Source organism: Toxorhynchites rutilus, chromosome 3, assembly GCF_029784135.1.
Source record: "Toxorhynchites rutilus septentrionalis strain SRP chromosome 3, ASM2978413v1, whole genome shotgun sequence".
In the NCBI taxonomy this organism is placed as follows: domain Eukaryota; kingdom Metazoa; phylum Arthropoda; class Insecta; order Diptera; family Culicidae; genus Toxorhynchites; species Toxorhynchites rutilus.
In genome coordinates, this window is record NC_073746.1 from 120591211 (window position 1) to 120605434 (window position 14224).

Sequence of the window (14224 nt, forward strand, 5' to 3'; positions counted from 1 at the left end):
ACCTCGACCATATATGAAAACATTTCGTTTGGTGAGTGAAAAATGATTGAAAGAATTCAAATTGATTAGATAAACAGGTAAAGTAAAAGTTCTCTGTCGATTATGAGTCATCAGGCCAAATATTTTCAGAAATGGAAAACAATTTCTAGAGAGTGAGAAACTCGTGAAGCTGACTGATTATATTTTGTGCCTGCGTGGTAATACCGCCCCAGTCGAAAAGATGTTTTCTATGATGAACAATACGAATAGGTAATGATTCAGGATTGATCTTCGTTATAGATAACCAAACTAGTACATCTAAGAATGTTTAATTGTTTGGTTCTACTCGATACTCCCTCAAACCGTTGAAAGATTGTACCTTAAGTTGTCACGAAATCGAGCATCTTGCGAGGTACATCGCCAGATTGAATTTAAAGAATTCCCTACAAATCGGAGAAAAGCAGCCCAAAGTACCAGTAATATATTTCCCACAGACCTAAAATCTCCCGCAAATAATAGGTACCACTCAGCCGGTACGAATAAACGATTTAAAAAAAAAAAGATATAAATTAAGACATTACTCATCGCTTTATATATTTTACATACATAAACATACACATTACAAATCGTCAGTCCTTTGATTGGGGCCTTTTTGATCCTCGTCTACTGGGACCCAGCGTTTTACTTGTCGTAGGTGCCAAGCTCTGAACCTCATTGGCCAATTCTAACGCCCTTTTATTTATTCTCGGAGAATCATCTTTCTTTTTTACCATCTTTCGTTTCTTGATTTGTTGACCAGCGCCCACTGTCGCATTTCCGGTTACCTCATCTGTAAGTGCTCTTTTTTTAGCTGACTTTCGCTTGTTCCTCTCATTCAGCAGGGCGAGATTTATCAGTGCTTGATTCTCATCCCCAATATCCGACAGTTCAGTATTGTTTTCCGGGTCGTCAAGCTGACTTTCTTCGATACCCACCGATGGCGTTCCCCCAACCAGGGAAGACACCGTAGGTCTGGTCAACCTGTCATCGTCATCTTCTGGTACTTCCAAATCAGCTAAATCACCGAATTCCGAATTTGTTTCATTCGACCTTCCGTCGTATGCTTTTTTGATTGCTTCCACTAGCGCGGGTTCCTTAATACGAAAATCACGCACTGTGCCCATGTGAAGCAGATGGGTGAGATCTTTCTTGGTCTTCTTGCTGAGCAGAAGTACAAATTTATTGAACATTTCAATACGAAACACTAGCTTTGGGATGAATTTTGTCTGCCGAAGAACTTTTTCGCGATTCCGTTTGGAATTGTTAGCGGGTTTCGTTTTCTGGTTCTCTCCCGTTTCATCGTCTTCATTCTGCTCTTCTGTTTGTCCCAGAACGTTTTCTTCGATGAAGGGGAACAGATCGTAGATTTTCGCGGCTAGTGGTTTCGATGATTTCACCACCAAATTAAATCTGAAATAAAATATTTTGAAAGTACTGAGCTACTTAAATCATCTATAAATTACTTTGTTGAATCATGGGAAACGGCGGAAACAGAATCCCTCGTTAGAAAGTGTTTGGTGAAGTTGGTCAAACAGCTGTAAATGTTAATCAATAATTTCAGAAGCGAATCCATGCAAGGTCCAAGCGGGAGCTGTGTATTGGCCAAATGGGTAGCCACGGACATGATGTAAACCAATTGAGAGCACATGGATCGTTCAATAGATTTTAGTTGATGTAGATCTGATAATAAAGAAAAGGTTAGCTGAAAAATCGAATAAACATTTACCATACTTACACTCATCGTTTTCTCCGTGACCATAAATCTTCAGTCTTCCCAAAATACTGTTTGTTCGCAGAATAAAATGTTCAACGTCGTCCAGTTCCTGGTTTGTAACATTGCACAATGCAAATAATGCAGACTCCACCGTTACTGAATTGATGGATTTCAATGTGAAACTGGGTGCGACCTCTTCTTCTGCGATTTGGCCAAACTTTTTTTCAATCAGCATCGACACCGTATCGAAATAAGCACCCGTTTGGGTTCGCAATCTCAAATCGAACAGAATTCTATGAACAACTCCCAAAGATTTCTGCTTGATTTTGACCTGCGAGCAAAAACCTTGCATCCAAGTGTAAGCTAAATCCAAATTTTCAACTTCAATTGCGCTTGATTGGTACAAAATTTCCAGGCATAGAAATAAATTGACAATGGTTTTCTCGCCGATCGATTCTAACTCCGCGCCATCTTCGAAATATTTATCGACTATCTCATGCAACGATTTCAGCAAATCTGTCTTGAAAGTGGTTCCAAAAGTGCAACTGATAAGTCTCAGGAAATCGGAAAATTTTCTCTCGTACACTGCCAGAGCGGAAAGTAGAGATTGTTTGAAGCATTCGACTGCACTTTGTGCCACAAGCATATTTCCTTCACCGAACAATTCGTTTGTTTTCTTAACACAACGGTCATATACGATTTTGCCGCACTCGCTGAGATGACCGAAAATACGTTTACTGTGCTTTATTTGCCAATATTCCGGAGTACTTCGGAGAAGCTCAAGTTGTTGGGACGCAACCTTGAGCACGAATTGGATGAAATCTTTCTCCGTTCGCAGATGATTTAATTCTTCTTCTGTGGCATATGAGTTGGATTCCCTGCGAAGAAATGTGGCAAAAACCTAGATATACCCAATTTCATCACGATGATTATCTTTCATACATACTCGAAGACGATTCTCAGCAACCGCTGCACCGTTGCGAGATCCAAAACAGTTTGTGGCCTTAACACAACACTCTTCGGACTGGTTCCTCCAGCTGTTGAGGCTATTGTGTCATCGTTTACCTTCTTTCCACTCTTCTTCGGCTCCATTTTCTTGAAAAAAATGTAAGAGTCCCAAAACACTTACATGTTATATAATAGAATAATTACCTTAATTTTCTCGAAACAGCTTTGATGATACTTGAACAATTTTATCAAGTCTCGCAAGTAGCTGTTACTGGAATTGGTATTCCAGATGCAGTAGGACATTCCAGCTTCGATTGTGTTCAGATAATGACAACCAATTGTACAGGTTTTAGGGTCCAAGGTTCCAATCTAAAAATAACGATAATTTATGAACAAAATTACCATATATTTATGTAAGGAGGAATGGAGGAATTGCCAAGGAAATAAATAAAAAATACTTTATATGTAAATTGATTCAATAAATCACGAAGACGCGATATGCACTACATGACACGAAATCCGAAATCCGGAGCCTTTCCTGACATCATTCGTGATCCGAAAATGTCCACGATTTGAATGTGCTCTCCAGCAGTCGATGTTGTTTTTGGTCCGTCCACGTCATCGTTTTCTTACCTCGTAACGATCGTTTCCCCTAACCTTCACAACTTCATACGGTCTAAATTTTGTCCAAAATTATGTTTTCGACATGGCTACGATATCGCCAGTTCTCCAACTCCCGGTCGCACTGATTCGTGCCAAGTCCTAATCCACCTGATCCAACCAGCTCGTTAGGCTTCTTTTCTTCTTGCACCCATAGGATTCGATGCAGCCGCCATCTTTTCAAGGCTGCTGTCCGACAATCTTGCAAGATGCCCAATAAATACGTTTGGCAGAATTTGATGAAAAGTATTCCAACACGCATTTTCAGGTTATTAGTTATGTAAATCAACTGATCGTTTGGAATTTGTCATTGATAATACTAATGAATTTTGAAATGGTCTTATAGAAACTGGACAGCTGAAATCATCATATTTAAGCACAATTAATAAACATACAACTCTTTTGAACGAAGTTGACGATAATATACTTTATTCTAATCATTCAACAATGTATGAGTGTATCTTGTTGAAATTCTGACTGTTTGTGCTGCAACGAAATAAAATCAGAGTGGTCTTATAGAAGTTGGACAGAGTGTATATATTATGGCAAACAATAATTTGATTACGCGGAATTTAAGTCGCGCGTATATTGAACTGGCCGGTCCGAGCCACATAGAAACTCGACCCTGTTTTTTTATATTCGCGGTACTGGAATTCGCGTCAGTAGAAAAATTAAAACTGGTCAACGACACTGGCTGACGAATAAAATTGTAATGTGAGATGTTTCGATGAGGTGAATGTACTCGCGGGCTTGAAATTAAGTCGCGCCTGAAAAAAATGTAAGAAATGTATCTTCCAAGCATCTTTACAAAATGTTCAAGAATAGGGGAGCTTCATCTCCCCTTACTTACAGAGCTTGTAATAATCTTGAAGAGATTGTTGCATGCAGATTATAAAATAATGTAATAATTAGATAAATGTATTTGATTTTTGTTTAATCACTCATGAAATCGAATTTTTTTTTCGTATATTCGTTTCTCTCTTGGTCTCCCATGATTCTTAATCGCTTTTATAGCGCTACTTCGTTTTGCTTTTATTTTATTATTCTTTAATATCATTATATCCAACATTTTAGTTATTCATGAACTTTTAAGTAAGTATTGGGACATGCATGTCCATACAGGAAACAATTCACGGCTGGTGTTGTTGTCAGTTGTTATTAACAAGCTGAGGTAGACAAACTCCTCGTCACAACATTGCTACCAAGAAGGATTATGTCCCTCCTGCCAGTATGTATTTAGTCTTAAACGCATTGTGTACGTCGTCATTTTTCACTGCGCCTGTGTAGTCCGCATCCACGCCGTCTTGGTCTCCCGTCTGCGCGCTGTTCAGGTAATCATCATAGTGCTGCCTCCACCTTTCGATCACCTCGCGTTCGTTGTCAAGATACCTCCTTCGTGGTCAACCTGTGTTTCCGTTTGCTGAGGTGATCTCTAGGTAACGGTATTGAAGAATGTGCTGGAAGAAGGTGCTAAGTATGACCATGCTCTTGGAGGCAGCGAAGACGATAAGTCTTGGGCTGTATTCGTTGGTTCTCGGATGGAAGCTGAACCTACCAATTACTAGTCTGAACTCCTCCTCTTGGTCGACCTGAGCGTTCAAATCACCGATGACGTTTTGATGCCGTATTTTGGAAGGCAATCGTATTCACGCTCTAGCTACGCGTATAATTCTGGATAGGGAATGTGGACATTGATCCCATCATGATGAAAGCTATACCCAGCTCGTGCGTGTTGCCGCAACTCTGGTAGATGGTATAACCACCTTTAACGATCGCACCTTCGAATCTCTCCAGCACACTTCCTGCAGCGCTACGATGTTGACATTGCGAGCACTCAACTTTTTTGTAAGAATTCGGGTACTCGCAAGAAAGTTGAGAGACTTGCAGTTCAAAGAGTTTCCAATCTCTAGTCCGTGTTCTTTGCGTGGGTCTAGTCCAATTGCCATGTATCGAATTTCTTTGTTAATTTTCCTGTGCGTTTCATTTTTACAGATGGCTTGCAGGGCCTGCACCATCCCCCTGTCCCGCCGGAGAACCATCGTTCACAGTTCTATTTAGAGTCCTCCTGGCACGAATACAGTGATCAGCCGCTCATAGCCGCCATCATAGGGAACAGACGCTGTTTTGAGCCACACTTCCATGGTGAACAAACGCTCAAATAAGCCCCCTTTCCTGTCAACATACAACCAAGATCCCATCGGGGTTGGTTACCTGATCTCCACTATGGCTACTCTTACCTCAGTCGGCACCGCGGAGAGGTAGGGATAGGAATTACTAGATAAAGGAGCTAAGGATCACGATTGGGGTCTATTTTGTGCCTACAGATTCCACTGCAGTGTCGTCGTTGGGAGAACAATTGGTTGTTGTCGAGCGCCTCATCGTTGGCACACAGACTCACATCGTTTACTGTCACATTCGTGTCGTGACGAGATAATTCTCTTCACCATCACTTTTTTTCTCCATTCGTCGAGATTCCGCGTTTCTCGCACTCTCTCACCAAACCGACTCTGGTAAAATTTTCACACAACTCGATAATGCGATCCGTCATCTTGATTCGAATTGATTTCCCAGCAGCTCGATTATCCTGGTTGAGCTCCCATTTAAAACGAAATGAGGAAACTGCCAAGGAAACATATAAAAATCACTTTATTTAAACAGAACATAATGATGATGATGATGATGATGATGGTCCCGCATCCTTCGCCTATAGAGGTTTGAGCAAGACGAATTATCTAAAAAATAATTTATTTTTCTCATCATTGAAACCAATTTATCAAAACTGATTTAAATTACAGATATGAATTTGTATATAGTATTGCAATGTCCAAAACAACCCAAGCCGATACCCAGTCGTGCCCGCCACAGAGCCGACACGATCCCGACAAGACTCTTGCAGCCAATTGGTCCACCAAAGCACAAGTCCAACCGCCAGCCTTGTTTTGGATTGACAATGAATATCCTCGTTCAGAGAAGTCGAGAAATTTTCATTTGCGAAAAGTTCCTGGTCCGGCCCTTGAAAAACTTCAACTTTATATCCTTTATATCTGTGACACGCGCCCGACGCTCCAACTTATGTAGACTTCTTTTTTAACTAATACAAAACAAAACTAACAAAAATAAAAATAGTCCATCATTACCAAGATCATGATAGACATAATAGAGACGAATACAAATTGAAAACAAAAAATATAACATCATATACATTCTTAGCTTGAGCTTAGCTTAGCTTGATGTACATAATAAATAAAATGGGCCCTAATACACTTCCCTGAGGTACTCCAAGATTATTCCCTACGGGACTGGAAAACAAATCGTTAAAAACAGTCCGTTGAGTTCTATCACACAAATTGCTTTCAAACCAGTACCAAACCGTTCAGTACAGTACTCGTAATTACAAAGCGCTTAATCGTGTTCAACATCAAGGGCCTCGAAATTGCCTCAAAAGCGCGCTTTAGATCCAATGTCTTCATTCTTTTAGATCAGCGGTACTCAACCTTTTTTCAGATGGGCCACAAACACGTGGTAGTCATGGTGTCGCGGGCCGCTTGTGTCTAAGACACGACCGCATTGTTAACATAGGAATTATGAACGCCGAAAAACAAACTTTATAGTAATTCAAGAATGAAACTTTTTAGCACAAATATTTCGTAGCACTGAGGGCCGTTGAATGAATGCTCTCAGTGAGGGAGAGGTTTCATTGTTTGCGAATGTTTCGCAAACTTCCAGTTTCCACAGAAGAACACAGCACTCACTGCTGAAAATAGCTTTTTCACACCCGGCTTCAAATGCGTTGCACTTTGATGACATTTTAAACCCTGAAACAATGCTCGAATTCACGAAAAATTAATTGATCGATCTGAATGTCACCATTGAATCATTGACGATGTATTAGTCATCTTGCTAGTGACCATTTGGCAGCGACTGCGGCAGCATTCCAAATGGTCTTTGTCAAGGCCGAATGTTTTATTTAGTTTTCCAAATTGGCCTTTTTTAAGGCTAGAGGCGTATTAATTGAGGAAGTCTGAGAATCTGAGAGAGCCTCTATAATTCAAAACATCATCATCATTACACCAATAAATCCGAACACGCTTCCAAATTTACAGAATCTCTCTTCCACCATAAATTCAACAATTTGTACGTGTGATTCAATTATACGCAACAATCTCCACATATCTGTATGAAAACTCGCACTATGTTGGTTTTCATACCGTTATGTGAAGATTGGTTATATTTTTAATATTTTTTATGCTTAACTTGTGCAAGCTCTGCACGTTCGTTCAACATGGTAGCAATGCAGAAACTGAAACCAGCCAGGGTAAGCACGATATTTATACTACTTTCACGGCCATCCGACGACATGCATCATCTACTGAGTTCTTATGATTTCACCAAAACTTATAGATTTTTGTGATTTCATTTGTTGGCTTTTAAAGCTGTGAAAAATTAGGTCAATAATTAACAAACATCACTTATACACTTTTTATTTTTTGAAAGTAATTGTAAAACCACTTCTCTCAACCGGCAAAGAGATGTTAACGTTCGAATCCTTGCTCTCCAAATGTTACCATATCGTTTTCGAAATTTTCAACTTGCACTCCAGTACAGATGCAAGAATGATGTGGTGCAAAAATAAAGAAACACTCTCCACCAGACGGCGTAAAAATCAACACAGTGTCTCCAACGAACATACATCACTATGTGGATACCAGTCTTTCATTTGTCCTTTCTATCGAACAAATCAGCTTTGTCTGAAATCAGTATTGAGAAAGACTGCGGTCTGCAAGTTCGAATTGTAGAGGCTTTAAAACTTCAATTTATTCGGCTTTAACTTTGAAAAAAAAGCCTATTTGGAAAACTAAACTAAACTCTGAATCATGAATGTTGTGAAATCGCGAATAGCTTGTTTATACTCGATAAATTAAAACACGTTGCATTTTCTATTTCTATTTCATAAAACCGTGTTCTGTTTTCTGATTTTGCACCATTACAGAAAGATATAGCCCTACGTAAAAAATAGGTGATGATTTCATACGTTTTCGTTATTGTTACACATTAAAAATAGTTCAAAATAAAGTAACACCAGATGGGCCAACCGGAAAAGCCTGCCGGGCCGCAGATTGAGTATAGCTGTTCTAGATGCTCGTACCATTTTGCTAACACCAAGTTCAATGCGGTTTAACAGGAATGACCTTCCCGATATCCGAATTGTTCTGGTATTAGCAAAGAATTACGATTCAAATATTCAACCGCTGGCCTTTAACAACAAGTTCCAAGATTTTCTCTAACGTGTGCAACATGTTGATGGGACGAAACTCTTCGGCTTTAATCGTCCCAGCAACCTTTGAATGGGAACAACTAAAGACTCTTTCCATACTTGAGGCACATGCCCAGTTATCAATTATTTATTGATAAAGTCCAGCAGGATGTGACAAATCAACTCTAGCATTCACGTTATCTATTCCAGCGGTTTTTTTTTCTAATGAGAAGCAAATGATTTTAAATTCATTCAATGTAATCGGCTGCTTCATTTCATCAAGTTCGTCGACCAGTTCAATGGATTGATTGATCAATGAAACACTGTTGACAATATAATTGTTGAATATGGATGCTATTACTTGCTCAGATTGTTCTAATGTGCCATTAAAGATTATGAACCTCGGTTTGCAATAACTATGCCTTAATAAAGATTTCAAAATTCTCCATAGCTCTCCACTGTTGTTTTGATCAATCTTCCTCTGAAAATATTTACAACGAGTTTTTTGATCGATTGTGAATATTTATTTCGCGCGTACACGATGTTCCAATGAATATCACTATTTGTTCTACAAAATCTTCTGTACCATTTGTCCCTCTTAATAATGTATATCGTAAAACCGATGCTTCCCATCATGTGTATCTGAAATCGTATAAAATACAAAAACGCTATTTTCTGTATCATTGATGTATTGAGCAGGTCCCGAAATCTTCGAAGGTGAAAAATGAAGACCGACTCTACTCTCAGTAGCTTCACTTCGACTAGAACTGCTTCGGCAGTCGCCCACAACAAAAAGTTAATTGACTAGCATTGACTAGAGAGGATGACTGGTGAACTAGTCCAGTCAGTGGTTATTTTAACTGACTCGACTAATGAATATAAATCTGCCCCTTCATTCAACTAACTCCAATCACCACTTCTACACCCCTAGGAACTCAAACATCGATGCATGCACACGTACATGGGAGAGAGAAAGATAAGAACGAATTCGTTTTGTGGGAAGTCACTTCAAAATGCAATGAGGACAATTTGACTGAGAATAATGAAATGAGATAGTCCGACTGATTGTTTAGTCGTTTTGGCGGAAAAACTGTGTGAAAAAGCCAAAAATTCATTACCAACTGAAAACGAATATAGTCAGTCGGATGGTCAGCTGACTATCCTCAGTTGACTATGATTATGCAGAGCCCTGGTATTGAGTCGTACATCGATATAACAATAATCCTGATATCGTGATGTGCGATGTTATATACGTACATACTATTCATTGTATATGACATTGTCAGATCAAATGGCATATCAGCATCGTATATCGTTATATTCGGTTTTGTATACTCATATAATATGACATATTCGTATATCACCTCCACTTTTGCATGTATATGCCAGTTATACGCATCATATACCACCCAAATGTGGCTTGGATGTATATATCTCGCCTCCAATCGTGGCATTTTATATGAATTAATGTTTGCTAGGCTGTTACACCGAATTGAGACTTCCCAGCAAATATTAAATCGAATGACTTTTGCATATGCGACCTAGATATAAATTTGTATCAATTTATAATCGTATAAAATATCAATGGAAGGATGGATCATTTGTATCCGAAATCGTATAAAATGCAAAAACACGATTTTCTATATCATTGGTGGATTAGGTCGAATGTCGGTATAACGATATTGGTCGTAATATGTAATATTATACACGCACATTTTAATCATTTTATATAGCATTGTTGGGTCAAATCTCATATTAGTGTAAAAAGCATCGTATATTAATATATACGGCTTTAAATGCGTATAAAACATGGCATATACGTATACCGTCTCCACTTTTCCGTGTATATGCCAGTTATATGCATCATATATCATCTAATTGTGCCTTGGATGTATGTGTATCGCTTCCAATTGTGGTTATTCATACGATTTAATTCCCCTTATTCCGCGCGGCGAATGAGGTGAGATTGCAAAGTTTCATTCTTTATTTTGGAAGCCACCTTACTTTCTTGCTCCTATTTGATACCAGAGTCGATAACATATGAGGACACGACTTCAAATCTCACCTAGTGACAAACTATAGTCACCCCAATTGCCTTCGGGAACACAGTGACTTGAGCCATTGCACGTCATTCGCCGCGTAGAATAGGGGGGAATGTTGGGTTAATCTGTAGTAATATGTAAAATCGAGTTTTCGAATTATACACGATTTAAAATGTACACAATGTATCCTTTGATCGACATTATATATAATTTTGATTCGATCTCATTTTATATGCAACTTAGAATATGCCAAGTTATGCGATTTAGTGTTTGCTGGGGAGTAATCCGAAACTGAGTTTTTTCACCACACTATCCCACATTTATTTACTATCTCTAACATTATAATATTATGGTACTTACAATTCCAAGGCTATCCAACGAAATGTTCTCAATATTTTGAACCACATCTTTGAGTATCCTTTTCACGTTATCATTGTCGTGCTGAACATCAAATTGGTCACAGAGTGTTACGCAGTGCACCATAAAAACCATCAGCTTGCCCACATTGTCAAATATATCCACTTGCTGCTGGCGGTCATCTTCGTTCATATCCTCCGAATCGTCCTGTTTGTAACGCACACACTTCTCGAAGTCAATTTGTAACTCTCCCTCTAGCGACTCGCTAAAATAGTTGCAGAAATGCCAATCGATAAACTGCAAAACGTGAGGGAGTAGTTTATTGTTGAACTCGACGGCTCGTCCAAGACTTTCGTAGAGCAGGTCCCGAACCTCCACAGTTTGAGTGAAACAGCTGAAATTAGTGAGTCGCTAAAGGATGAGAAGTTAAATCGTACACCGATCTTCTACCGTCGAAGAATCCCTAGAATCTCCAAAGTAAGCATATCAAAGTGAACATCAGGATTATCCGCACGACCGAGCGTGGATTGAGAGAGGAGGGACATCCCTGATATCGATAGCTGTGTAAGATTTCCAGCGAATCCGCCCAGAACCGATCGGCGTGAGTTATTATTTTTCAGTTGTTTCAGTAGAGAACAGAACCCGAATACGCCCATCATTCTGGTGTTGATTTCGCTATGATACATTGCCTTGCGGAGTACCTCTATGAAAGAATCCCGGATTGTGTGTGAAATTCTTATCAACGGGAAAAGGAAAGTCATGATTCGCATCGCATGGTATCCGTCAATCTTGAAGTAAAATTATCGTTACGTTAATAATTATCATAAATTTGCAATCTTCTCACCAATAACAAGTATTCCAGGATATAATTTATTGAAGTACCACACTCGGATAGTGTCAGTGCGTTCGTAAGGCTGAGCGTTATTAAACATTCTGTAAATTGGGTGGCCTCGAGCTCAGCTAACAAATATTGTTTCAATTTCCCAACAACGCCGCTCCCGAAAATGAATCTCTTCTTAATAAAATTTTGCAAAAACGATATAGCGATAATGTGTAATTTTGGTTGCTTTTTTGCGATCAGCAATGCAAAACCAAAATGAATTACTCCTGGGGTGACCACTTCCATGCCTTCCTGGCTATGTTCTGTCAATATCGCTAGGATTCTGTCCAAATTGGGTACTCCACCAGGTTCGATTCTTCCGCGGAACCATGCCGAACGTGTGCAACTCTGTTTTTCATTCTCGTTTCCCGCCACCGTTTTGGCCAGGAAGGTCATCACCTGGGATGACACCACCTTCATAGTGTCCGGTGTGCGATTTATTCTGCTCATGGCAATCATAGCACTGATCACGAATGGCGTTAGAAGAAATTCTGCCATATTTTGGAATGGTTTGAACATTGCCACCACTTGCGCTTCGTCCAGACGAAATTCCGTTATGTTGGACAGGTGGTAAAGTATAGTTTCCTCTGCTTCACGAATCTCCTTATCAGAAACAGGTTCTTGAAAAGTATGAGAAGCTTCATTACAACAAATAGCGACTAAATGTCTCATATACATTACCAATGCTATCGAAATCTGTACTATCGCATCCATCGTTCGACAAAAGTTTTTTGAAGTAATGCTTATGAAAGTACTGTTGTAATGCGTGAATTGGAAGCACCAATAGACTGGAATACTTCAAGCAAACATGAAACAGCTGGAACGAAAGTGCAGGTATTTCCAAAGGCTGGAAGCTGCGTATCGCGTCACAAACTTTTCTCACAAGCTTCGTTACTTCGTCTTTGCTCAACTGCACATCCCGAAACATCCCCGTGAAAGACGTCAGAATCCCATTATGGATCCTCATCTTGAACAAATCATCCAACACCTTTTTTCGGTACTCCACACCGTTCATAACAAACCCATTGGCGCTAAAGTGTCCAACCTGTTCACTCAACAACCTGAGCACATCGGGAAGGAGATCCTTCCAACCCATACATTTGGGATCTCCTGCTCGGATAGACTCCACACAATACTCCATGATTTCAACAAGTTGCTCTGGGCTGTATTTGGGTAAATCCAGAACTAATCGGGATATAATGTCGAAAACAGCTTTCGTGCTCATCTCGTTCTGATTCAGATACTGTAACACTGCCATCGTAACCTGGAATCGTTTCTCACTCGACTTACTGGAGTAAGTCAAACCGATGAGAACAAAGTGCCACAGTGTAAACCCGTCAGATGTGTTAATGTTAGCAGTGATTAAGTTTGTAAGCTTGAAATTGAAGAACAATATGAACAATATGATTATTATGAATATCTTAAATTTCAAATTTATACTTCTTTGGTGGGAATCTTTTCCAGGATCTCCTTAAGCTCATCGTTCTTTTTCTGTTGACCAAGTCGGATTATCGCAGTCGCTACATTTAGATTAGGTGGCATTTTGAAGAAAAGTCGCGGTGATAATAGGTGAAAATTAAAAAAAAATGTGTTAACCCGGACAAACAAATCAAATATCTCGAAGTCGGCTTCGGGACAAATTAACTGATACAACATTTATCATGAAACAACATGAAGCAAAATTTGCCCGCGCATTGCATGCTATCTTCTGTTTTGTCTTGTTTTACATGTTGTGTTTTCACACTTCTGTTTTGATTCTCTTTCTTTTGTGACTGATATGATGATACATAGCATAAAACTGTGATACAAAACACTAACAAATGTAGCACAAGTTGTTGCACGAAATATGTTTCATGTCGAGTTTTATGACAAACTAAAACAAACTCAGAGAAATAATTAGTAAATATAACCAATAAAATATCAAAGTTTACCAATTCGTTAGTGTTTTTTATATTTTTCGTTTTTGAAGCTTTTTAGCATTAATTTGTTCGTTTAACTTGTCACATGTCATTCTTTGAAATTAATTTATTGAATCAATAACCTCTTCAGATCGTTTCGAATATACCGGGCTAGATTTGTTCAAACTACGAGAAGATAAGGACATACCACGTGGACACAAAAATATCGATTTTAGACTCCCCCCTCCCCCTCCGTGGACAAGCGTGGCCATTGACCATACACCTCTCTATGTTGTCCACGTGGAAATTCATGGTTTTTTTTAAATTAAAAATTACCAAGTAATTACCTCGATTGCACCCTTATTCCACTCAATTACAGTAATTTACATTTAATGCGACATTTTGTTAATTAGACAGACCTGTAATGCGGCAGTTTAATTGGACATTTTACCT

General features: G+C 39.1%; 1 protein-coding gene across 1 annotated transcript; it reads right to left on the reverse strand.

The window, feature by feature from the left end:
• Positions 1-566: 566 nt before the first annotated feature.
• Positions 567-13617, reverse strand: LOC129778815 (Fanconi anemia group I protein). The gene is made up of 10 exons (XM_055785928.1): positions 13314-13617; positions 12555-13248; positions 11838-12493; positions 11444-11781; positions 10997-11387; positions 2885-3049; positions 2679-2827; positions 1754-2610; positions 1482-1698; positions 567-1428 (listed from the first exon to the last, which is right to left on the reverse strand). The coding sequence occupies exons 1-10, from the start codon at positions 13527-13529 to the stop codon at positions 609-611; spliced, it is 4503 nt and encodes a 1500-aa protein (XP_055641903.1). The 5' UTR covers positions 13530-13617; the 3' UTR covers positions 567-608.
• Between the last annotated feature and the right edge of the window lie 607 nt (positions 13618-14224).

Excerpts from the sequence above, each read along its gene's own strand:
- LOC129778815 (XM_055785928.1), bottom strand. The coding sequence starts at position 13,529 with ATGTTGTATCAGTTAATTTGTCCCGAAGCCGACTTCGAGATATTTGAT. Across the intron at positions 2,828-2,884 it reads GCTGTTTCGAGAAAATTAAG|AAAATGGAGCCGAAGAAGAG; the intron begins GTAATTATTCTA and ends ATTTTTTTCAAG. Across the intron at positions 1,699-1,753 it reads TCACGGAGAAAACGATGAGT|ATCTACATCAACTAAAATCT; the intron begins GTAAGTATGGTA and ends CTTTATTATCAG.